Source organism: Haliotis cracherodii, unplaced genomic scaffold, assembly GCF_022045235.1.
Source record: "Haliotis cracherodii isolate W230 unplaced genomic scaffold, xgHalCrac1.p SCAF_50, whole genome shotgun sequence".
Lineage (NCBI taxonomy): Eukaryota > Metazoa > Mollusca > Gastropoda > Lepetellida > Haliotidae > Haliotis > Haliotis cracherodii.
In genome coordinates, this window is record NW_027266309.1 from 62,195 (window position 1) to 88,273 (window position 26,079).

The 26,079-nt window shown below is 46.5% G+C and overlaps 4 protein-coding genes across 4 annotated transcripts in view; all 4 read left to right on the forward strand.

The window, feature by feature from the left end:
- The first annotated feature begins 4,982 nt into the window (after positions 1-4,982).
- LOC139444452 (uncharacterized) lies at positions 4,983-5,693 on the forward strand. The gene has a single exon (XM_071225416.1). It carries the CDS (start codon positions 4,983-4,985, stop codon positions 5,691-5,693), a length of 711 nt encoding a protein of 236 aa, XP_071081517.1.
- Positions 5,694-10,558: 4,865 nt separating this feature from the next.
- On the forward strand, positions 10,559-12,032 carry LOC139444453 (variant surface antigen F-like). The gene is made up of 3 exons (XM_071225417.1): positions 10,559-10,658; positions 11,401-11,556; positions 11,911-12,032. Exons 1-3 carry the CDS (start codon positions 10,559-10,561, stop codon positions 12,030-12,032), a joined length of 378 nt encoding a protein of 125 aa, XP_071081518.1.
- A 4,640-nt stretch (positions 12,033-16,672) lies between these two features.
- On the forward strand, positions 16,673-18,274 carry LOC139444454 (S-antigen protein-like). Its single transcript, XM_071225418.1, has one exon. It carries the CDS (start codon positions 16,673-16,675, stop codon positions 18,272-18,274), a length of 1,602 nt encoding a protein of 533 aa, XP_071081519.1.
- A 161-nt stretch (positions 18,275-18,435) lies between these two features.
- LOC139444455 (circumsporozoite protein-like) overlaps positions 18,436-26,079 on the forward strand; it is a 61,435-nt gene continuing 53,791 nt past the window's right edge. The window contains exon 1 of the mRNA XM_071225419.1: positions 18,436-18,724. Coding sequence (XP_071081520.1) covers positions 18,436-18,724 — 289 coding nt within the window. The remainder of the gene's footprint in view (positions 18,725-26,079) is intronic.

Here is a 26,079-nt window from a genome sequence, read left to right on the forward strand (position 1 = left end):
TCATCGGAGTATGAACCTTGCTAGAGTGAGGGCCAAATTGTATGAATGTCGGAGCTTGCGGAGTTCCCCCAAAAGAGAGGTGACATGTATGCTCAACTTGCTTTACAGGAACATCTGTTGTAGTTTGTTTTCAAGCAGCATATTCAAATAATATCATCATTGGGAGAGTGAGTGAGGATTGTATTAGCAATATACCATCAATATCAGTCAGGGGACACCAGAAATGGGCTTCACACATTGTACCCATGTGGGGAATCGAACTGAATCTTTGCCATGACAAGCAAACACTTTAACCACTAGGCTATCCAACTTCCGGGTGAATGGTACTACTTCAAACATACTGTACATCATTCGTAACATACTGTACACCATTGGGAACATACTGTACATCATTCGTAACATACTGTACACCATTGGGAACATACTGTACATCATTGGGAACATACTGTACATCATTGGGAACATACTGTACACCATTGGGAACATACTGTACATCATTAGGGACATACTGTACATCATTAGGGACATACTGTACATCATTGGGAACATACTGTACACCATTGGGAACATACTGTACATCATTGGGAACATACTGTACATCATTAGGAACATACTGTACATCATCGGGGACATACTGTACATCATTGGGGACATACTGTACATCATTGGGAACATACTGTACATCATTGGGGACATACTGTACATCATTGGGAACATACTGTACATCATTGGGAACATACTGTACATCATTGGGAACATACTGTACATCATTGGGAACATACTGTACACCATTGGGAACATACTGTACATCATTGGGAACATACTGTACATCATTGGGGACATACTGTACATCATTGGGGACATACTGTACATCATTGGGAACATACTGTACATCATTGGGAACACACTGTACATCATTGGGAACAATGTACACCATTGGGGACATACTGTACATCATTGGGAACATACTGTACATCATTGGGAACATACTGTACATCATTGGGAACATGCTGTACACCATTGGGAACATACTGTACATCATTGGGAACAATGTACACCATTGGGGACATACTGTACATCATCAGGAACATACTGTACATCATTGGGGACATACTGTACATCATTGGGGACATACTGTACATCATTGGGAACATACTGTACATCATTGTGAACATACTGTACATCATTGGGGACATACTGTACATCATTGGGAACATGCTGTACATCATTGGGAACATACTGTACATCATTGGGAACATACTGTACATCATTTGGGACATACTGTACATCATTGGGAACATACTGTTCATCATTGGGAACATACTGTACATCATTGGGAACATACTGTACATCATTGGGGACATGCTGTACATCATTGGGAACATACTGTACATCATTGGGGACATACTGTACATCATTGGGGACACACTGTACATCATTGGGAACATGCTGTACATCATCGGGAACACACTGTACATCATTGGGGACACACTGTACATCATTGGGGACATACTGTACATCATTGGGGACATACTGTACATCATTGGGGACATGCTGTACATCATTGGGAACATACTGTACATCATTGGGGACATACTGTACATCATTGGGGACACACTGTACATCATTGGGAACATACTGTACATCATTGGGGACATACTGTACATCATTGGGGACATACTGTACATCATTGGGGACACACTGTACATCATTCGGAACACACTGTACATCATCGGGGACACACTGTACATCATGTGGGACATACTGTACATCATTGGGAACATGCTGTACATTATGGAGGACATGCTGTACACCATTGGGGACATACTGTACATCATTGGGGACATACTGTACATCATTGGGGACATGCTGTACATCATTGGGGACACACTGTACATCATTGGGAACATACTGTACATCTGAAAAACAAAGTCCCATGCCTCTTGCTACATCAATAAACAAGGGTCATCAGAAGATGACAACCCCCCCCCCTCCCCCTCCAATTGGAAAGAACAATTTATCTGACAGTTACTTATCAATGATGAGAGAATTACTGCCTGTACATATACATGAGTAGTTATTGAGCTATCAAAACAAGACCATGGAATCGGGATTCGGAACTTAGTATTTCTATGTCAAATACACTTAAATATCAACAGAGTCAAAATCAAACTTGTTGCCCTGGAAACCGAAAAAAAATAAGTTCTAAACATCCCTAAGTAGCAAAAGGCATCGTTTGACAACCTGGTGTTTGTGTGTGTAAAGTGTCATGAAAGAGTACCTAATAGTTTGAGGGATATGGTACAGACAAACACACCACTAGGAAAGGAGTCAGTCAAATTTGTTGCCATGGAAACAGGATTTTGTTTTTGTTGAAATTCCTTAATAGTGAAAGGCACAACTTCAGCCCTTGATTAATACATGAACCATGTTTGGATGAAAAATGTTGAATAGTTTTTTACTTCTGCTCCCAAACGACACCTACCAGTGTTTCAGCTAAGTCAACTTGTTTACATGGACAATGATGGAAACAGGGAAAAAAAACAAATTTTGAAAAATTCCTAAAAAACAAAAGCCACTACTTCAGCCCTTGGTTAATACATGTACCTGGTTTGGATGGAAAGTCTTTAACAGTTTTCAAGTTGTGCTCTGTAAACATCACCTACCCCTCCCTTTTAAGACAAATAAAAATGTCAAAAATCTACAAATACAATGTTTTCTTTTCTTTAAATGTGAAATAGAACATGTAACACCCTTCCTTTGCTCTAGCAATTTCTTTGCCTTTTTCCTCATGTATTAGACTCCCTCAATATTCCAAAAGGTCGTCTTCGCAAATGTCTTTTTGTGAAAACACCAAAGCCAAAGTGTGAAAATGCAACATACATTTTATCTGAACAGATAGTTGTAGTGTTAGAAAGTGAAAGGGGTTTGCAAGTTTAAACAGTTCATAATCAGGGCTTGATTTAACATGATATAGGTTACACACAAACAAATGTTTTCCCATAGACTTCTTATGTAATGTTATATAATTTTTTTTTAATAACTAAGCATTCACCAGCCATTTAATAAATACACATGTCTGCACAGTTTGGCCTCAAAGCTGCACTAAAAACAAAAAGAATTGACTAGCTTAGCCAGCTCCTTTTCCAAATACAGGAAGCCTAACACACTACCCCCAGTTCTGCACCAAATGTGACTTGCTTGAAAATATCTGTGGTCACATTCAGCATAAGTGATCATGTTAAAAAAGACAGCACTAAATATAGAAAAACATTGTCAGTTTTAATTACTTGATGGAAGTACATTACAAAAAACATTAAATTGTACACAAACTTCCAATCACAGCTGCCAGATAATTCAAAAAGGCTGTCCATGAAATCTGTTTGTTAAACAACTGATTTTGATTTGTTGTTGTACGACCTGCAGACAAATTAGAAAACATTGGGGTTGAGGCTGCATAGATCATATTGCCCAAAAATAGTTTTTTAACTGAAGAAAATAAACAAATCTTTAAACTTCAAAACCAGTAACAATACATATTTAAAATTAAGTAGTGGTCTGTTGTTTGCCTTCCTTTGCTGACATCATCAGAACATAGCAGAGTCTGCTACATTCATGGAATATGGTTTTGACACTCATGACATGATGCAATTGATATTGTTTGAGATTGTTTGAACTTACACCATCCATTGTTTATATAATTAAACACTCAAATTACTGTCAGCATTTGGTTAATCATCTATGGAGGGGCTATCACAAATGTTTGTGATTTCATTTATTCCAAAAATCAAAAGTATAATCACCTATGATATAGGCTGGTGACATAAGTACACATGGAAAGGAATCAGAAAAAAATCTCCAAGTTGGACAGAGAGCAGGGCAACAATTGTCAAGGGACACATTTAGCAGCTTTAAAGTCATCATATATGTAAGGCTTGATAATGAAAATAGGAAGTAAAGGGGTGATTGTTCCTAGCGATCTCAAACACTGACCAGTGAAGCCAAGAAATGGAAATGGCCCCTAAAGTAGAAGAAAGCTCTTTGAAACCACAACATGGAAGGAAATTACTCTTAACTCTATAGATTTATTTAGTTAAGACTTGAAAATACTCCCAGGAGAAAAAAAATACTTCCTGTTAAATGTTTCAAGGTGGCTAAACTTGCTAATTACAGTTATTGGCCAGTTTAAAGAAATCAAAGTAAAAAATCAATATAATTTAGAAAATGTACAGCTTATCCTGACAAAAAAGTAATTATTTTTATTCACAATTAACAGTGTCATGCAATACCAGCTTTAAAAAGTGTTTCTCTCCTATAATTTATGAGTTTATGGGGGATGGAAAGATACAATGCATTTTACTAAACAGGGGAGACAATTTAGTAATGTCACTAACTATCAATTTTTTACTTATCCTGCATTACACCTTAATGCATATTACTGCTTGTTCTTGACAGAAAAAGAGCTGTGTGAGGGTCTTGCTTGAAGAAGTTGTTCCAACTAGCTGAGAGACCAACCCTGTCACGCAGCTCCCACGTGACCAAGGGAAGTGACGTCACGGATCCTCACATTACTCTTGTCACTTAATGAGAGAAGACCTGTGTTTTTTTGCTGTAACATAAACTGATTCAAACCCTCACGTGTTTGCTATCTGAGTTAATGTTGTTTTGTCTTTGTGTTGTGCCTATGGTTTGTATCTAGAACATTCTATGTTTCATAAACATTTGCATAACGTTATTAGACGCTTACTGGCGTTTTCTCAAAAGAAAACATAAGGCCAGGTGTCTTGTTGCTCTAAGTAGCCATCTTGAATATTTCGCCTTCTCGATTGGCTATCTCGGATGACCACCCCCTGACCTCAACTGCTACCTTGATGTCGGACCCCATGGTTGTAGTCTCTACCCAGAGCACTTCGACAACCACGACAGGGTCTATCTTTACGGCGGTAACCACCGTGACGCCCGGCGTGGCGCTCACATACCAAATGGCGCCTATACTATCCTACAGCACAGACGCTCGGTCTCCCACAGGCGCCCCCATCTTCGGCACAGACGCTCGGTCTCCAACAGGCGCCCCTGTTTACGGCACAGATGCTCGGTCTCCCACAGGCGCCCCCATCTTCGGCACAGATGCTTGGTCTCCCACAGGGGCCCCTGCCTACGGCTCTGACGCTTGGTCTCCCACAGGCGCCCCCATCTTCGGCACAGGTGCTTGGTCTCCCACAGGCACCCCTGTTTACGGCGCTGATGCTTGGTCTCCCACAGGCGCCCCCATCTTCGGCACAGACGCTTGGTCTCCCACAGGCGCCTACGGTGGTGACGCTTGGTCTCCCACAGGCGCCTACGGAGGTGACGCTTGGTCTCCCACAGGTGCCTACGGCACTGATGCTTGGTCTCCCACAGGTGCCCCCATCTTCGGCACAGACGCTTGGTTTTCCACAGACGCCCCCATCTTCGGCGCTGACGCTTGGTCTCCCACAGGCGCCCCCATCTTCGGCACAGACGCTTGGTCTCCCACAGGCGCCCCCGCCTACGGCACTGACGCCCATGATAGACGCCTCACCCCTCCAGTACATTCAGTACCGTCGATGCCAGCGCCTTTACAGACGCCTCTACAAGCGCCTCCCATAGCGCCTCTGAAGACGCCTCTACTAGTGCCTATACAGATAGCGCCTATCCTTAAACAGCGCTGGTAAAGACGCCAGCGCCTCATCGGACGCCTATACAGATGCCAGTTCCTCATCGGACGCCTATACAGACGCCAGTGCCTCGTCGAACGCCTATACAGACGCCTTTACAAAAGCAACGTCTACAGCGTCCATAAAGGCGTCTATGCTGGCGTCTTTGGATGTGCCTGTCCTTGTGTCTCTCCCAAATACGCCTCTACATACGCACACCCGGGACAACCGCGCAGACAGACAATTAGCCATTCCACGATGTCCTTGAGGCTACCTGCTCTCATTCTAAAGGCTTATGTAATCGTCAGCTCCCCAAGACCAACTAACTACGGACACCAGAGCGTGAGCAGGGCACTTGATTGGCGTCCCTACAACGGCGCTACAACACGGACACTTGATGGGCATCAATACAACGTCGCTCCAACACGGACACTTGATTGGCGTCAATACAACGGCGCTCCAACACGGACACTTGATGGGCGTCCCTACAACGGCGCTACAACACGGACACTTGATGGGCGTCAATACAACGGCGATCCAACACGGACACTTGATGGGCGTCAATACAACGGCGCTACAACATGGACACTTGATGGGCGTCAATACAATGGCGCTCCAATAAGGACACTTGATGGGCGTCCCTACAATGGCGCTCCAACAAGGACACTTGATGGGCGTCCCTACAACGGTGCTCCAACACGGACACTTGATTGGCGTCCCTACAACGGCGCTCCAACACGGACACTTGATGGGCGTTAATACAACGGTGCTCCAACACGGACACTTGATGGGCGTCAATACAACGACCCTCCAACACGGACACTTGATTGGCGTCCCTACAACGGCGCTCCAACAAGGACACTTGATGGGCGTCAATACAACGGCACTCCAACACGGACACTTGATTGGCGTCAATACAACGTCGCTCCAACACGGACACTTGATGGGCGTTAATACAACGGCGCTCCAACACGGACACTTGATGGGCGTCCCTACAACAGCACTCCAATACGGACACTTGATGGGTGTCAATACAACGGCGCTCCAACACGGACACTTGATGGGCGTCCCTACAACGGCGCTCCAACACGGACACTTGATGGGCGTCCCTACAACGTCGCTCCAACACGGACACTTGATGGGCGTCCCTACAACGGCGCTCCAACACTGACACTTGATGGGCGTCCCTACAACGGCGCTCCAACACGGACACTTGATGGGCGTCAATACAACGGCACTCCAACACGGACACTTGATTGGCGTCAATACAACGGCGCTCCAACACGGACACTTGATGGGCGTTAATACAACGGCGCTCCAACACGGACACTTGATGGGCGTCAATACAACGGCACTCCAACACGGACACTTGATTGGCGTCAATACAACGTCGCTCCAACACGGACACTTGATGGGCGTTAATACAACGGCGCTCCAACACGGACACTTGATGGGCGTCAATACAACGGCGCTCCAACACGGACACTTGATTGGCGTCAATACACTGGCGCTCCAACACTTCCCAAGGTCCTGGAAGCGCCTAACCTCGTGGTGACGGTTCTGTGGATATCTCCCACCAATTCTCCTCGTCTATCAACATTAGTTGATTGTTTCTTCAGTGAAAGCGAATGAACTCTCAAAGATGTCCCTACCCATGGCGTCTGGTAGATATTATCTGCACCACAGTTGACGATCACAACCCCATGACCGATTCGGTATTCAACAGAATCCTCATATGCTTCCGGGTACCCAACTGGGTCATCGTTCCCAACACCGGACCAGTTGTCACTCTTATCATTGGGATCAACTTGCCCTCACACCGGCAACGTCACAGTTCCTATTCAGAACTCGTACACACCACTGGTCTGTCAACAACAGGGTTCACAGGGGATTGGCCGTGTGTGGAGCTTGAACTAGTCCACTCAGCCTACAGGGTCCCAGTTTACTGCGCAGGACGACATACATGTCACGTGTCAAGAACTACGACCATTAACATCGTTGACTGTAATCAGGTCAACCGACCTTATGGGATCCGTGCAGTGTATTTGTACAGATTGGCTTGCATGATCGCTTATGCGTAACACATCAACCACTCGACCAGAAGCCTGTCGCTGTACATCAAGGACTCAATCCCGAGTCTCAGCCTTCACCCGAGACGAGACAGCTCTCAAGACGCTGGCTAGGGTGTCACAACCAGCCTTCGCTGTGGCGTCCCATGCTGGCGCATACCAGCCGCGACGCAACACCCTCCAGCCCCAGTGGCGCGGCACCACCTCAACCCCTCGGGGTAGAGGAAAAAGCAGGGCATCAGACTTCCAGTGAATAGCCAGACACGCACGACTGGGACTTCCACCCCCTGCAGTGATGGGGCACACACCTGAAGGGACAGGTTGCCTCGGGGCTGTGGTCCGCCGATCAGCGCCTATGGCACATCAACAACCTTGAACTGGAAGCGCTTATCTTAGCCATCGCTCACTGGAAGCAGGCCCTCAGACATGCCCGGCTCTCCATCACTGTCATATGGTGCCTTCGGAACCAAGGAACGACTCACTCGACTTCGCTCCTTCAACTTCGTCCTGGCAGTTCCGGAAGATCGACGCATGACGTAAATCCAGGAACTACAGGCTCTGCTCCGATCATTCAGGCTGGAAAACCAAAAGGCAAAATCTCGTACACCAGCTTGGGGCTTGAACGTCATTCTTACCTCGCTGAGAGACACACCTTTCGAGCCACTCGAAAAATCGTCATTCTACAACCTGACAAAAAGACGGTCGTGACACGGGTCCGCTTTGAGCAGGGAGCACACAGAGCCGTGCATCTGGGCCTGTGCTGGGACTTCATTGCAAAGAATCAGCACCCATGCACGCACAGCTTTGGTTCGTTAGTAGTGGCCCAGCAGGTCACCACTACTACACGTCTTTGACCACGCCTCCAAGTCCAGAGCCGGCCTTTCGACCTCCCCTGGCGTGAGCCCTGGACTAGAAGGTTCATGCCTCATTTGCATACTGCTCAGTACTCCAGTCTCGACCTAACGGAGAGTTATTGTCAGGCTGCGCTGTACCAGGACACAACGCATACCTGACTCTTCCCTTCCATGTAATGGTCATCCAGGCCGACCACAGCCGAAGACGGGCTGGGGGAAACGGAGTTTCCTATACAGGAAGTGGTCACACGATGCCGACCACACAGCCAAGGACAGGCTAAGGGAATGGGAGGTTCCCACACATGGAGTGGTCACCCGATGCCGACCACACAGCCAAGGATTGGCTAAGGGAATGGGAGGTTCCCACACATGGAGTGGTCACCCGATGCCAACCACACAGCCAAGGATTGGCTAAGGGAATGGGAGGTTCCCACACATGGAGTGGTCACCCGATGCCGACCACACAGCCAAGGATTGGCTAGGGAACAGAGTCTGGAAATAACAGATGAAAGTCCACATTTGAAGGTATGCCCACCTCCGGTTCTGTCTGATAAAAATGCATTAAGGAGTAATGCAGGATGAGTAAAAAATCTAGTAAATCCTAAATATTACTGCCTCTAAAGGGACACGCCCATCCCAGACCTACCTCCCCACGATGCCTTCCGATGTTCCGGACCTCAGAGTAATGTGAGGATCCGTGACATCACTTCCCTTGGTCACGTGGGAGCTGCGTGACAGGGTTCCTCTCTCAGCTAGTTGGAACAACTTCTTCAAGCAAAGATCTTCACACAGCTCTTTTCTCTGTCAAGAACAAGCAGTAATGTTCATTAAGGAGTAATGCAGGATAAGTATACAAATATAAAAATATATCTAGGATTTTACTAGGATTCTTTACAGATGATTTCAGAACCATAATGTTACATACCAGAAGAGCCAGTGGGTATTATTTTCATCTAAGCAGGTTCTGGGGCTGGTGTATAGCCCTTGCTTCATGTTTGTAAACTGAAAAACTTCACAGTGAGGCATTAAGGGAGCCCTGTCAGACATTTCTAATGCATGAGGTAGTCTTGTGATGGAACTTGATAGTGAGCAACAGAGGTTGGACTGGGGTTCTTTAATGTACTTAATGTGCCTGCATGTCCAAGTTCCACAACTTCTGTAAGGTGATAGAGCGCAGCGAGGCAAAACAAGGCTTGTCGATCATACACCTGCCAACACCGGACTTCAGATCGGCTTCTCTAAATTCCAAATTGGATGTGAAAACTTCTATTTCTTCTGCATGAGTGCACATTTACCTCCCCAGTCAACATCAGGCATGCTAAAAGCTGAAAACAGTGTTGAGATAATATTAAAATCGATCCATTTTGGATATAACAGCCAGAAGACAGTTCTTGAGGGAAAAAAAATATTATTTGAAAGGCAGATACCCCCAGCCCAGGGTGACAGTTACACCCAGATGGCAGATACCCCCAGCCCAGGGTGACAGTTACATCCAGATGGAAGGTCCCCCCTCCCCAGGTGACAGTTACACCCAGATGGCAGATACCCCCTCCCCAGGTGACAGTTACACCCAGATGGCAGATACCCCCTCCCCAGGTGACAGTTACACCCAGATGGCAGATACCCCCAGCCCAGGGTGACAGTTACATCCAGATGGAAGGTCCCCCCTCCCCAGGTGACAGTTACACCCAGATGGCAGGTCCCCCCTCCCCAGATGACAGTTACACCCAGATGGCAGATACCCCCTCCCCAGGTGACAGTTACATCCAGATGGCAGGTCCCCCATCCCAGGGTGACAGTTACACCCAGGTGACAGTTACACCCAGATGGCAGGTCCCCCCTCCCCAGATGACAGTTACACCCAGATGGCAGATACCCCCTCCCCAGGTGACAGTTACATCCAGATGGCAGGTCCCCCATCCCAGGGTGACAGTTACACCCAGGTGACAGTTACACCCAGATGGAAGGTACCCCCTCCCCAGGTGACAGTTACACCCAGATGGAAGGTACCCCCTCCCCAGGTGACAGTTACACCCAGATGGCAGATACCCCCTCCCCAGGTGACAGTTACATCCAGATGGCAGATACCCCCTCCCCAGGTGACAGTTACACCCAGATGGCAGATACCCCCTCCCCAGGTGACAGTTACATCCAGATGGCAGGTCCCCCCTCCCCAGGTGACAGTTACATCCAGATGGCAGGTCCCCCCTCCCCAGGTGACAGTTACAGCCAGATGGCAGATACCCCCTCCCCAGGTGACAGTTACACCCAGATGGCAGATACCCCCAGCCCAGGGTGACAGTTACATCCAGATGGAAGGTCCCCCCTCCCCAGGTGACAGTTACACCCAGATGGCAGGTCCCCCCTCCCCAGATGACAGTTACACCCAGATGGCAGGTCCCCCCTCCCCAGGTGACAGTTACACCCAGATGGCAGATACCCCCTCCCCAGGTGACAGTTACATCCAGATGGCAGATCCCCCCTCCCCAGGTGACAGTTACAGCCAGATGGCAGATACCCCCGCCCCAGGTGACAGTTACATCCAGATGGCAGATCCCCCCTCCCCAGGTGACAGTTACATCCAGATGGCAGATCCCCCCTCCCCAGGTGACAGTTACATCCAGATGGAAGGTCCCCCCTCCCCAGGTAACAGTTACACCCAGATGGCAGATACCCCCTCCCCAGGTGACAGTTACACCCAGATGGCAGATACCCCCTCCCCAGGTGACAGTTACATCCAGATGGAAGGTCCCCCCTCCCCAGGTGACAGTTACACCCAGATGGCAGATACCCCCTCCCCAGGTGACAGTTACATCCAGATGGCAGATACCCTCTCCCCAGGTGACAGTTACACCCAGATGGCAGGTCCCCCGTCCCCAGGTGACAGTTACATCCAGATGGCAGGTCCCCCCTACCCAGGTAACAGTTACACCCAGATGGCAGATACCCCCTCCCCAGGTAACAGTTACACCCAGATGGCAGGTCCCCCCTCCCCAGGTGACAGTTACATCCAGATGGCAGATACCCCCTCCCCAGGTGACAGTTACATCCAGATGGCAGATACCCCCTCCCCAGGTGACAGTTACACCCAGATGGCAGATACCCCCTCCCCCAGGTGACAGTTACATCCAGATGGCAGGTCCCCCCTCCCCAGGTGACAGTTACAGCCAGATGGCAGATACCCTCTCCCCCAGGTGACAGTTACATCCAGATGGCAGGTCCCCCCTCTCCAGGTGACAGTTACATCCAGATGGCAGATACCCCCTCCCCAGGTGACAGTTACACCCAGATGGCAGATACCCTCTCCCCCAGGTAACAGTTACATCCAGATGGCAGGTCCCCCCTCTCCAGGTGACAGTTACATCCAGATGGCAGATACCCCCTCCCCAGGTGACAGTTACATCCAGATGGCAGATACCCCCTACCCCAGGTGACAGTTACATCCAGATGGCAGGTCCCCCCTCCCCAGGTGACAGTTACACCCAGATCGCAGATACCCCCTACCCCAGGTGACAGTTACACCAAGATGGAAGGTCCCCCCTCCCAGGTGACAGTTACACCAAGATGGAAGGTCCCCCCTCCCCAGGTGACAGTTACACCCAGATGGAAGGTCCCCCCTCCCCAGGTGACAGTTACACCAAGATGGAAGGTCCCCCCTCCCCAGGTGACAGTTACATCCAGATGGCAGATACCCCCTCCCCAGGTGACAGTTACACCCAGATGGCAGATACCCCCTCCCCAGGTGACAGTTACACCCAGATGGCAGATACCCCCTCCCCAGGTGACAGTTACATCCAGATGGCAGATACCCCCTCCCCAGGTAACAGTTACACCCAGATGGCAGATACCCCCTCCCCAGGTGACAGTTACATCCAGATGGAAGGTCCCCCCTCCCCAGGTGACAGTTACACCCAGATGGCAGATACCCCCTCCCCAGGTAACAGTTACACCCAGATCGCAGATACCCCCTCCCCACGTGACAGTTACATCCAGATGGCAGATACCCCCTCCCCAGGTGACAGTTACATCCAGATGGAAGGTGCTAAGATCGCTTTGTGGAATGGGTCCCAGGACACTAGCCTAACCCCCACCATTTTCATCATTATATCTTATTTCCATGGAAACTGCAAAGAAAAGGTAAAAACTTCAGGAAGTTGAAAAATAGCAAAAGGCACAAGTACTCAACCTGTTTGATAAGTGTATAAAGTTTCATGTAGCTAGGGTGTACGGTTTGGGAGATATACTCCAAACAAGAACCTTACCACAAAACTCTACTTTTTATTTATTTTTCCCATGGAAAGTGACAAGAAGAAAACAGCCCCACTTTGTGGCGGGGATAAAAGTAGTGCCACAGCACTGTATCTTGCTCACCTGTCTTAAATATATAATTCAGTTTGCCCCGATTATGTTTCTAGGTTTGTCAGCACCATACCCGTGCTCATGGGTTTCACCGAAGTGGTAAACGTCTGAGACCTGCATCACTTCGGGCTTTCCTCCCACATTAAGCTGTCATGCCGCGATATACGTGGAATACTGTTAAAAGAGGCGTTAAACCCAACTCACTCACTCACTCACACTAAATATATAATGGCTATATATTGCTGATTTTGATGGCATTACCAAGATCAAAAATTCAAATGATGGTCTTTCAACACAAAACAATCACAGTTGGATATATGTTGCTTTTCACTTCAAGCTTAGCAGATTAGCAGATATTGAACATAATTATCTGCCAAAATAGCAGTGTTATCCCCCAAATAGACTCTTCAATATGGTAGCTATGGCAACCACTTTAAATTACCCAACTGAAACCAAAACAAAAACAATAAAAGCGAAGATTAAATGTTTTTGCATGGTCTCAGTTGCATGGATGCATAAATTTAGCAAATTGTAATCAAACTGCCATAAAGATGATTTTAAGAGCATGTCTAACGTGCAAAGGTCAAATGTAGGTCAAAATTCAAAATACAGCAAAAACCGTCTGAAACATGGTGCTTTTCAGTACAAACTCTCCAGGTACCAAGAGTCATCAAAGGATGACAAATTCCCTGACCCACACAAATTCAAAAGAACAAATCATCTGACTCAACTTTAAGTCCATCTTGATGAGAAAATTTCTATCTAATATGTCTCTCCATATACAAGAGTAGATTTTGAGCTATCACAACAATACCATGGAATTGGGACTCAAAACTTGGTATTTCCTGTCAGGTACACAACCCTAAGAACAGTCAAAATATCACTTGTTGCCATGGAAACAGAAAATACATAAACTCTAAATATCCTCAAAGAATAGAATGAATAGAATGGAATTAGGATTTGAAACTTTGTTCATATTGGTGTGTACCCAACATAGAAAGAGAGTAAAAATATCAAGCTTGTAATCATGGAAACAGAAAAAATAGAAATTCAAAAAATCCCAAGATAGCAAAAGGCACAGTGGACAATCTGAGTGTTCAGTTTCAAGAAAACACCTATTAGTCATAGTATGGTTTTACGCCGCTTTTAGCAATATTGCAGCAATATCACAGCAGGGGACACCAGAGTGAGTATGGTTTTACGCCGCTTTTAGCAATATTGCAGCAATATCACGGCGTGGGACACCAGAGTGAGTATAGTTTTACGTCGCTTTTAGCAATATTGCAGCAATATCACGGCGGGGGACACCAGAAATGGGCTTCACACATTGTACCCATGAGGGAAATCGAACCCACTTCTTCGGCGTGACGAGCGAACGCTTTAACCACTAGGCTACCCCACCGCCCAGTACCTATTAGTTATAAAATATGGTCCAAACAAACACTCAACTATGAGTCAAAGTTAAAACTTATTGCCATGGAAACAGAAAAAATATATATTCTAAAGACCCCTTAGGAGTGAGAGGCACTAGTTAACAACCTGGTTTTTGTCATGAAAGAATACCTATTAGTTATAAAGTCTGGACAAACACACCACTATGAACAGAGTGAAAGTCAAACTTGTTGCCATGGAAACAGCAAAAAAACTTTTTTCAAATTCAAAATTAGCAAAAGACACCGCTTCAACCCCTGCCCTAATAAATTATATATGCACCAGCTTGGATGAAAAATGTTGAATAGTTTTCAAAATCTGCTCTGGAAATGACACCTTCCTCCGTTCCAACTGGTCAAACTTGTTTCCATGGAAAGAGGTGAAAGGCAAAGTTTGAAACTTCCTAAATAGCAAAAGGCACCATTTCAGCCCTTGGTAAATACATGTACCAGGTGTGGATGAAAAGTCTTTCACAGTTTTCAAGTAGTGCTCGGAACACAAAATCCACCACCCCCTTTTGAGACTAAGTCCAAAAATGTTTCCATGGAAATCGAGAAATATGAAAATGACAAAACTCTGCAAATAGCAACAGGCACCACCTCAGGATCTGTTGATATATCTGCCAAATCTTGTAGAAATATAATGGACGATTTTTGAGTTTTGAAATGAAATGATTACGGACGGACGGACGGACGGACAGAAACTGACATACCTGTAGCCGACCCCCCCCCAGCATTAATGGCTGACATTTGTTCCACACTGGCGTGGAACAATAACATTCCCTATTTCTAGTGTACAAGCTGTGAGTAGATCACAGTTGTCTTTTCTTATTCCGGTGGTGACCTTGCCCTTCGATTGTTTGAAGCTATCACGGACATCACTGAGTTTGTTTATTTTCACGTCTTCAGTAAAGGGTGGTACAGTAAACATGAATGTCTTTGGCCAACACTCTGATTCCCCTCTTCCAAAGTGGTACGGACATGATATAAATTCAGCTGATAGATCAAGGAAACCGAACAATTTTGATTGCACAGACGGGCCCTGGCAGTAGGTCCAATATTCAAATAGCTTCTGACTTTTCAAATTTTCTTATAGGTGTCCTGCGTATTAACAACATGGCATTTGAATTACCATAAGTTGAAGAAATTGTTCCAAAATGATCTTCAGTGTTGGTGCATTTTTACGAAAACTCATGAACTTTTTATCGTATCTGACCTCACTTTCGCTCGGTCAGATACCATAGAAAGTCCACTCATTTTGTAAAAATGGTATCAAATGAGAATGAGTGTAGTATTCTCTATTTCTGAAAACCTGAGTGATTTGACACGGCTTAATCAATTAACTCCATGTTCGTGTGGCTTTTATGACAATATCTTAACAATTGTCAATCATTACATAAAGAACTTATAAAAATGGCAATCATTTAGGCGGGGTTTTATGACAATATCCTAACAATTGTCAATCATTACATAAAGAATTTTTAGGGTTTTATCCTCAAAATAGCTTAATTATCTGTCAAGTAAAACAGTGGCCATTTTACATTTGATGATATTTCTCAGTTATTTGGGAGTTCATGTCAAGATAGAACCTTAATCCATAATGGGTGAGAAACATTAATAAAACTTTATACACACTGACAAATTAAAGAAGAAGAATAAAGTAAATGATTTCTATGTAACTTGAATTTATAATGATACAGTTCTCCAACTACAAGTAAAGGTTAGGCACCAGACACTTGGGTAGAAGGATGGATTTCATCTCAGATGCCATCTATAGGTTGTCAGACTGCTGTTGAGCTTAACCTCTTTGGTCATGCTGTCATGGTGCTGAGGGTCATGGGTTCAAATCACAGATCAGTGCCAGAAAAGGGTTGTGGCTACTTATTGGAGCCCAACATGGGCCTGGGTCTTTTAAATACTTGATCTATATGGCTCAGTTCCTCTAAGGCAAGGGATGTACCTTTACGGGCCAAGGGAGTAGGGGCGACGAATAGGTCTTCAGCAACACATGCTTGTTGAAAGAGGCGACCAACGGGATCAGGTAATCAGGCTCGCTGACTTGGTTGATGCATGTCATAGTATCCCAATTGCGTGGATTGATGCTCATGATGTCAATCACTGGATTGTCTGATCCAGACTCGATTATTTACAGACTGCCGTCATATAGCTGGAATATTGCTGAGTTCGGCATTAAACAACAAACAAACAAATCATAGCAGATGTCTTTTGTCTAGGTTAGCCTAGCCTGCCTCAGGAGCAGAGGGTCACATGGAACAGAGGGTCACATGGGGCAGAGGGTCACATGGAGCAGAGGGTCACATGCGGCAGAGGGTCACATGGAGCAGAGGGTCACATGGAACAGAGGGTCACATGGAGCAGATGGGCACATGGAGCAGAGGGTCACATGGGGCAGAGGGTCGCATGGAACAGAGGGTCACATGGAGCAGATGGGCACATGGAACAGAGGGTCACATGGGGCAGAGGGTCGCATGGAGCAGAGGGGCAGAGGGTCACATGGAGCAGAGGGTCACATGGGGCAGAGGGTCACATGGGGCAGAGGGTCACATGGAGCAGATGGGCACATGGAGCAGAGGGTCACATGGAGCAGAGGGTCACATGGGGCAGAGGGTCACATGGAGCAGAGGGTCACATGGGGCAGAGGGTCACATGGGGCAGAGGGTCACATGGAGCAGAGGGTCACATGGGGCAGAGGGTCGCATGGAGCAGAGGGTCACATGGAGCAGAAGGGCACATGGAGCAGAGGGTCACATGGGGCAGAGGGTCACATGGGGCAGAGGGGCAGAGGGGCACATGGGGCAGAGGGGCACATGGGGCAGAGGGTCACATGGGGCAGAGGGTCACATGGGGCAGAGGGTCACATGGAGCAGAGGGTCGCATGGAGCAGAGGGTCACATGGAGCAGAGGGTCACATGGAGCAGAAGGGCACATGGAGCAGAGGGTCACATGGAGCAGAAGGGCACATGAGCAGAAGGGCACATGGAGCAGAGGGTCACATGGGGCAGAGGGTCACATGGGGCAGAGGGTCACATGGGGCAGAGGGTCACATGGGGCAGAGGGTCACATGGGGCAGAGGGTCGCATGGAGCAGAGGGTCACATGGAGCAGAAGGGCACATGGAGCAGAAGGGCACATGGAGCAGAGGGTCACATGGGGCAGAGGGTCACATGGGGCAGAGGGGCAGAGGGTCACATGGGGCAGAGGGGCACATGGGGCAGAGGGTCACATGGGGCAGAGGGTCACATGGGGCAGAGGGTCACATGGAGCAGAGGGTCGCATGGAGCAGAGGGTCACATGGAGCAGAGGGTCACATGGAGCAGAAGGGCACATGGAGCAGAGGGTCACATGGGGCAGAGGGTCACATGGGGCAGAGGGGCAGAGGGTCACATGGGGCAGAGGGTCACGAGGGGCAGAGGGTCACATGGGGCAGAGGGGCAGAGGGTCACATGGGGCAGAGGGTCACATGGAGCAGAGGGTCGCATGGAGCAGAGGGTCACATGGGACAGAGGGTCACATGGTGCAGAGGGGCAGAGGGTCACATGGAGCAGAGGATCACATGGAGCAGAGGTTCACATGGGGCAGAGGGTCACATGGTGCAGAGGGGCAGAGGGTCACATGGAGCAGAGGATCACATGGAGCAGAGGGTCACATGGAGCAGAGGGTCACATGGGGCAGAGGGTCACATGGTGCAGAGGGGCAGAGGGTCGCATGGAGCAGAGGGTCGCATTGAGCAGAGGGTCACATGGAACACAGGGTCACATGGGGCAGAGGGTCGCATTTAGCAGAGGGTCACATGGGGCAGAGGGTCGCATGGAGCAGAGGGTCAAATGGGGTAGAGGGTCGCATGGAGCAGAGGGTCACATGGGGTAGAGGGTCACATGGAGCAGAGGGTCACATGGGGCAGAGGGTCGCATGGAGCAGAGGGTCACATGGAGCAGAGGGTCACATGGAACAGAGGGTCACATGGGGCAGAGGGTCACATGGAGCAGAGGGTCACATGGAACAGAGGGTCACATGGGGCAGAGGGTCACATGGAGCAGAGGGTCACATGGGGCAGAGGGTCACATGGGGCAGATGGGCACATGGAACAGAGGGTCACATGGAACAGAGGGTCACATGGAGCAGAAGGGCACATGGAGCAGAGGGTCACATGGGGCAGAGGGGCACATGGGGCAGAGGGGCAGAGGGCACATGGAGCAGAGGGTCACATGGAGCAGAGGGGCAGAGGGGCACATGGGGCAGAGGGGCACATGGGGCAGAGGGGCACATGGGGCAGAGGGGCACATGGGGCAGAGGGTCACATGGAGCAGAGGGTCACAGGTTTGAATCTAAGATCCGAAACAGAAAATGACTGCTACAATAAGCCAATTAACCTACCTTTTTTTGCCAAGGGTAAGCTGAAGTTCCAGCCCCGTCACAACTCATCACCAATTCTAATTGTTCGCAAAGCGATAAAGAATATTCTGGCGACGTTGTCAATGCTGATGTCATTTGGAACACAATTCAGATATTGATGACAATCTTCCAAGACTGCCATCTTTGTTTGGTAGCATTGACACTACAAATAACAACAGAATTCTGGGTGATAAATATCTTTAAAATATTGAGAGGAGTCACTTGAGAAAAGGTAAATAATACAGATAATTATTATATGGAATATTTTTAGTTAAAAGTTGATATTGTCTAGAATCATTTTTAAATGTATGCTAAAGAATTTTTGAGACCCTAAATATTTTTGTTTACATTTTTTAAGATTTTGCAAACATGAAACTACTTTTTAAGTCGCAATTACAATGGGTGGTGATCTGTCCCTGTGTGTTAGGGTAACTCAATGGCTGATGCAATGTTAAATTTTAACTCACTCACTCACTGTTTTTTCGGAAGGGAGAATTTACGTTTTAAGGTTTTACATTTGTAATGAAATAATTTAGTTTTCCGGTAGACAACTACACACAATGTATAATAAAATGGATATTCCACATGTCTCGTGAAAAACATGTTTCTCTCATCGAGTGACTTGGGGAAATGAGATGTTTCTCGTTTTCACCCTGTCACATGAACTATCCCCTATGTACTAGGGGCGGTCGGGTAGCCTAGTGGTTAAAGCGTTCACTCGTCACGCCGAAGACCCGGGTTTGATTCCCAACATGGGTACAATGAGTGAAGCCCATTTCTGGTGTCCCCCGCCGTGATATTGCTGGGATATTGCTAAAAACGGCGTAAAACCAAACTCACTCACTCACTCACTCTATGTACTAGTCCTGTCCAGTGCAATCTCACTGGATACCACACTTAGACACGTTATGCCAAACGCACCATATGAAAGCAGTTGCATCGCAGAATGGAATCCAGGATTATCAGGCAAAAAAGTAGAGACACTAATCAATGGATAGTACATATAAATATGGGCTTACTACACAACTTAAGTATGCTGCTAGGTCTAAAGGGAAATCTTACTTAATGAGCAATTTTACTCTATATTTTTAAGGGGGGACGGGTGGCCCAGTCGTCTAAGGCGCCGTGATTCGCTGTGCAGAGTTGCGTCCCTTTGGCACGCCAGAAACCTATGATTGTGGGTTCGAATCCCAGTTCGCCCCGATTATGTTTCTAGGTTTGTCAGCACCGTACCCGTGCTCGTGGGATTCACCGAAGTGGTAAATGTCTGAGACCTGCATCACTTCGGGCTTTCCTCCCACATTAAGCTGACTGGGGTACTGTTAAAAGCGGTGTTAAACCTAACTCACTCACTCACTTTATTTTTAATGTAAAAACTGTACCTGTAGGTTCATCAACAACCTTAACATCAAACAGCTCCTTGGTTATGAACTGATTTTCCTTCTGAATTGGGAGTCTTTCTTTCAGCCTTGTCTATTTCCTACTGCTAGAAGACCTGAAACAAACATTTCATGGGCTCAGAGATGTCAGTCACTTTCATGAACAGTACAAAGAGGAAAAATCTGTTCATCTCATTTTCTGTTGTATTACGCCTGTACCAATTTTAATTATACATTAACCTTTCTTCTTACCTGCAAACTAATTACTATCTAGATATGTATTTTTAAAGCTGAAAAAAATGTCCAAAGATTCAAGTGACTCACCCTGTCTTTACACCATGAAGCAGCTTTGACTTGCCCATTGCTGTCAGTTTCTCCTCCAAACTGCACAACACCTGTAAACAGAGGTGAGGTGAAATGGGGTTTAACGTCGCGTCCAAGATTATTGCAGTTATATAGCGACGTGCATGCACGTGCGTGTGTGTGGCTGCTTGTACTAGTCCGGACTGATGCCGATTTATAGTGCTAGCTCACTGAGATACCATGCTGCAGTTTAACATGAATACCCCACTCAGACACAGTATACTGACTCCGAGCCGATCAGTCCTTGTTTTAGCCCCTTAATGCCGAGCCCCAGACAGGGCAACGACAAGTACCATCTTTTAACGTCTTTTGGTATGACGCGGTCGAGGATCGAACCCCGCGCTCCGGGCGGACGCTCTACCATTAGACTATGGAGGCGGTCCTTGTAAACAGAAATAGTGTCATTACAATCAAGTGCACATTGATCAAGGTTTCATAGTTAACTAGTTTATTATCCCCCGGGAGGCAGGAGAGTTAACTGACTATAAAAGTCAAGTTTCCACCCGTGTTAAACTAGGCTGATATTATGGAGTTACATTTTGGCTGGACTAACGAGTCTATGCATAGTCCAATCAAAATCGTGCTCTGAAATCTAAATCCGGTTCGTAAACTGTTGTGCAGATTTCGGTCGATTGCAGGATTTACAAAGCACCTCACTGACTCGTCAGCAGATATTTTCCAAATCTTTTCATGTTTTTAATCAAGGTGCTCACGTGATTTGATGCATTTCGTGATGTAAGACCCATTTTATCACAATATAGACCTTGATTATCGATCAGATCGTCCTGATCGGGTGCCGCCATTTTGTGTGAAGCAAACGCAAGTGACACCAGAGAAGGAAGTTGATTGGTCCATAGGAGAGGCATAGAAGGAACATAACTGGTAATAGCCACTGGTGGCGCTATGATCGAGCCCAGTAATTCCAGCCTAGTTCGGCAAGGGTGGAAACTGGATATCAAAAGTCAGTTCACTCTCTTCCCTCAGGAAGATGCTAGTTTGTATACCAAGGTATACTCACTTAGGATAAACCAAACAAAATATCAAAATATACTTTATTTTTATGAATTTTAAATTTCAGAAAAGAAGTGGTTTATTTTAATGCAGCAACTATGTCGGTGATATATTTAGGTTTGGCTTCATCATGTCCATAGTCCATGATAGTGATAATCTTGTCATAAAGTATTAAAGAGTCCAGGAGAGGATAACTGGCTATCAGCATTAATAATGCATGAACAAATATCCTGGCACATTTTTCCAGACTGGATCAACTTTGAGATAGTATTCTGTAACTTTACCCCATTCTTACAGACCTTGCATGAACTTTGACCGACCAATGGAATGACTGACAACATGGACAAGAAGTCGACATTAGTCAATCAGAAGGTAGCTTTCTTGTGCTTTACGGCACTAATTTCAAATTGGCGACCACACTTCGAAAACATATTTTGATGAATTCTTGATTAAAAATTCAAAAAATGAACAAAAGAACATTCTGGAATGGCTTATAGATGGTCTAGATTGTATGAATTCAGTCATTAAGTCCCTAACTATCTTTCGGAATACCCTGTGTTAAAGTTTTCAAGGTTGTATGATAAGAAATCATATTCCGACTGTCACTTTCATGATCTGGTGACGCTCTGATTGGTCGGATGAAAGGTCTTTCTGACCTGACCCCTAATGGGATGTCCTCAGATCTTTGCTTAGCTGTAGTGAGAACTAAGATCTTATTTAATGAGATTGTAGTACTTAGTAGTTCCAAGTTGGAAATACCCTCTCCATGTTTACCACTCTGGTGAAACCCACGAGCCAGGTATGGTGCTGACAAACTTAGAAACATAATCGAGGCAAACCGGGATTCAAACCCCAATCATAGGTTTCTGGCGTGCCCAAGGGACGCAACTCTGAAGAGCAAATCGTGGGGCCTTAGACGACTGGGCCACCCGTGCCCCATATTTACAACAGAAAAATCACTGATTCTGTATTGACCGAAACAGTCTGACAGAGACGCCAACCCTAACCATGTTTATTGTTGTTTGTTTGTTGTTTAACGCCGCACTCAGCAATATTCCAGCTATATGACGGCAGTCTATAAATAATCAAGTCTGGACCTGACAATCCACTGATTGACATCATGAGCATCAATCAGTGCAATTGGGATCAATGACATGCATCAACCAAGTCAGCGAGCCTGACCACCTGATCCCATTAGTCGCCTTTTACGACAAGCATAGATGCCTTTTACGGCACGCATGGGTTGCTCCAACCCTAACTGGTGGTCAGGCTCGTACACATGCATTGACGCAACTAATGTAGCTGTGCTATTTTAAAAACAGGTCCATAAAGCTCAAAACACCCAGAAAAATTACTCCGTTTACGTTTGTATGTTTAAATAGGACTAAACCTCGAAATTGAATATCAATTCAAACATAGGAAAAAATTGACATCAACAGAAGTTCTAAAATGACATGCGACAATCTCGGTGACATTCATCTGAACCACATTTCAAACAAACACGCTGTACTTTGAACAATTACAGATTACAAATCACTTACGTAAGTATTTGATTCAAGCTGTCGTGGGCAACCCTCCTGATGTTTTGGTGCCAAAACAAAATGGCACCTGAAACACGTGGTCAAAGCTTCACACATGTTTAAAATTCATGATGTGACAATATTAACTGTATCGCAGAAAGACAATGTGGTGTTTCGAGTTCCTGAGAAATACTGATGTACATGCAGTTAGCTCCCTGCAGAATGCTTCACGTGATCGATACATTAACAATTTGCTCTCCGTGATATTTTAGACATAGATCTATATATGATTCGTGAAATATCAAAAATCTTCATTTGGGGAGGATAAGCATAATAGCCTAATTTCAGACTCAAAAGCGTATTGGTTGGCATCTCTGCTGCATAAAATCATTGTTACTTGCAAGTTCCTACATAAATTGTGTTTCTGTAAAAGGTTGACTGATGTAAATTCAGGGGCCAAATCATGCTTGCATTTGAATATTTCACAAAACCTGTCTGGTGTGTGTGTATCCCCACTAACACATAGCCTCCTGCCAAATATCAGCAGAGCTTCAGAAGAAACGACCGACCAAAGGGAGTTATGGCCATAAAGTACTGTCGGACAGGAAAATAAAATGAAATTTGGCTCTCACAAAACCTCAGTTGAAAAACCACTAAATTGACAAATGTTTATCGTCATAGAAAAAACACTTTTGTTCCAAGTAGGATTCTTACGAAAACATGTTTGCTTGTAAACATAAGCAAAACTCAGGGTTTGTAAGGAAATATGAAACAGATTATGACAGTTACCTGTGGCCAGGTGAAGGCTCGTGACGGTGAAGGCTCGTGAGGGTGAAGGCTCGTGAGGGCTCCCCTCAGCAGCAGTCAGCACAGGTGTGACAATGTACACACGTGCTTTGCAATAAACTTTGAGTCTGAAATTAGGCTCTTATTGTGTTCAGGTGTATTTTATAAGAGAACTTTGAAAAAGTAAAATCGTTATCTGTTTTCTCACAATTTATTATTATTTTGAGGACATTCATCCCTTTGCGGTATTCCCGCTGTATGGACATGGATAATGCCACCCATGCACCACCTGTAGATGAGGACATTCATCCCTTTGCGGTATTCCCACTCTATGGACATGGATAATGCCACCCATGCACCGCCTGTAGATGAGGACATTCATCACTTAGAGGGATCCCCACTCTATGGACATGGATAATGCCACCCATGCACCACCTGTAGATGAGGACATTCATCACTTAGAGGGATCCCCACTCTATGGACATGGATAATGCCACCCATGCACCACCTGTAGATGAGGCCATTCATCACTTAGAGGGATCCCCACTCTATGGACATGGATAATGCCACCCATGCACCACCTGTAGATGACGCCATTCATCACTTAGAGGGATCCCCACTCTATGGACATGGATAATGCCACCCATGCACCACCTGTAGATGAGGACATTCATCACTTAGAGGGATCCCCACTCTATGGACATGGATAATGCCACCCATGCACCACCTGTAGATGAGGACATTCATCACTTAGAGGGATCCCCACTCTATGGACATGGATAATGCCACCCATGCACCACCTGTAGATGAGGCCATTCATCACTTAGAGGGATCCCCACTCTATAGACATGGATAATGCCACCCATGTACCACCTGTAGATGAGGCCATTCATCTCTTAGAGGGATCCCCACTCTATGGACATGGATAATGCCACCCATGCACCACCTGTAGATGAGGACATTCATCACTTAGAGGGATCCCCACTCTATGGACATGGATAATGCCACCCATGCACCACCTGTAGATGAGGCCATTCATCACTTAGAGGGATCCCCACTCTATAGACATGGATAATGCCACCCATGCACCACCTGTAGATGAGGCCATTCATCACTTAGAGGGATCCCCACTCTATGGACATGGATAATGCCACCCATGCACCACCTGTAGATGAGGCCATTCATCACTTAGCGGGATCCCCACTCTATGGACATGGATAATGCCACCCATGCACCGCCTGTAGATGAGGACATTCATCTCTTAGAGGGATCCCCACTCTATGGACATGGATAATGCCACCCATGCACCACCTGTAGATGAGGCCATTCATCACTTAGAGGGATCCCCTCTCTATGGACATGGATAATGCCACCCATGCACCACCTGTAGATGAGGCCATTCATCACTTAGAGGGATCCCCACTCTATGGACATGGATAATGCCACCCATGCACCACCTGTAGATGAGGACATTCATCACTTAGAGGGATCCCCACTCTATGGACATGGATAATGCCACCCATGCACCACCTGTAGATGAGGCCATTCATCACTTAGAGGGATCCCCACTCTATGGACATGGATAATGCCACCCATGCACCACCTGTAGATGAGGCCATTCATCACTTAGAGGGATCCCCACTCTATGGACATGGATAATGCCACCCATGCACCACCTGTAGATGAGGCCATTCATCACTTAGAGGGATCCCCACTCTATAGACATGGATAATGCCACCCATGCACCACCTGTAGATGAGGACATTCATCACTTAGAGGGATCCCCACTCTATGGACATGGATAATGCCACCCATGCACCACCTGTAGATGAGGACATTCATCACTTAGAGGGATCCCCACTCTATGGACATGGATAATGCCACCCATGCACCACCTGTAGATGAGGACATTCATCACTTAGAGGGATCCCCACTCTATGGACATGGATAATGCCACCCATGCACCACCTGTAGATGAGGACATTCATCACTTAGAGGGATCCCCACTCTATGGACATGGATAATGCCACCCATGCACCACCTGTAGATGAGGACATTCATCACTTAGAGGGATCCCCACTCTATGGACATGGATAATGCCACCCATGCACCACCTGTAGATGAGGACATTCATCTCTTAGAGGGATCCCCACTCTATGGACATGGATAATGCCACCCATGCACCACCTGTAGATGAGGCCATTCATCACTTAGAGGGATC

What these genes read in the sequence shown, in the direction of transcription:
- LOC139444452 (XM_071225416.1), top strand. Translation starts at nt 4,983, where the DNA reads ATGGCGCCTATACTATCCTACAGCACAGACGCTCGGTCTCCCACAGGC.
- LOC139444453 (XM_071225417.1), top strand. Translation starts at nt 10,559, where the DNA reads ATGGAAGGTACCCCCTCCCCAGGTGACAGTTACACCCAGATGGAAGGT. An exon ending in GGCAGATACCCCCTCCCCAG is followed by an intron (nt 10,659 to 11,400) that starts GTGACAGTTACA and finishes CCCCCTCCCCAG; the next exon opens with GTGACAGTTACATCCAGATG. An exon ending in GGCAGATACCCCCTCCCCAG is followed by an intron (nt 11,557 to 11,910) that starts GTAACAGTTACA and finishes CCTCTCCCCCAG; the next exon opens with GTAACAGTTACATCCAGATG.
- LOC139444454 (XM_071225418.1), top strand. Translation starts at nt 16,673, where the DNA reads ATGGGGCAGAGGGTCACATGGAGCAGAGGGTCACATGCGGCAGAGGGT.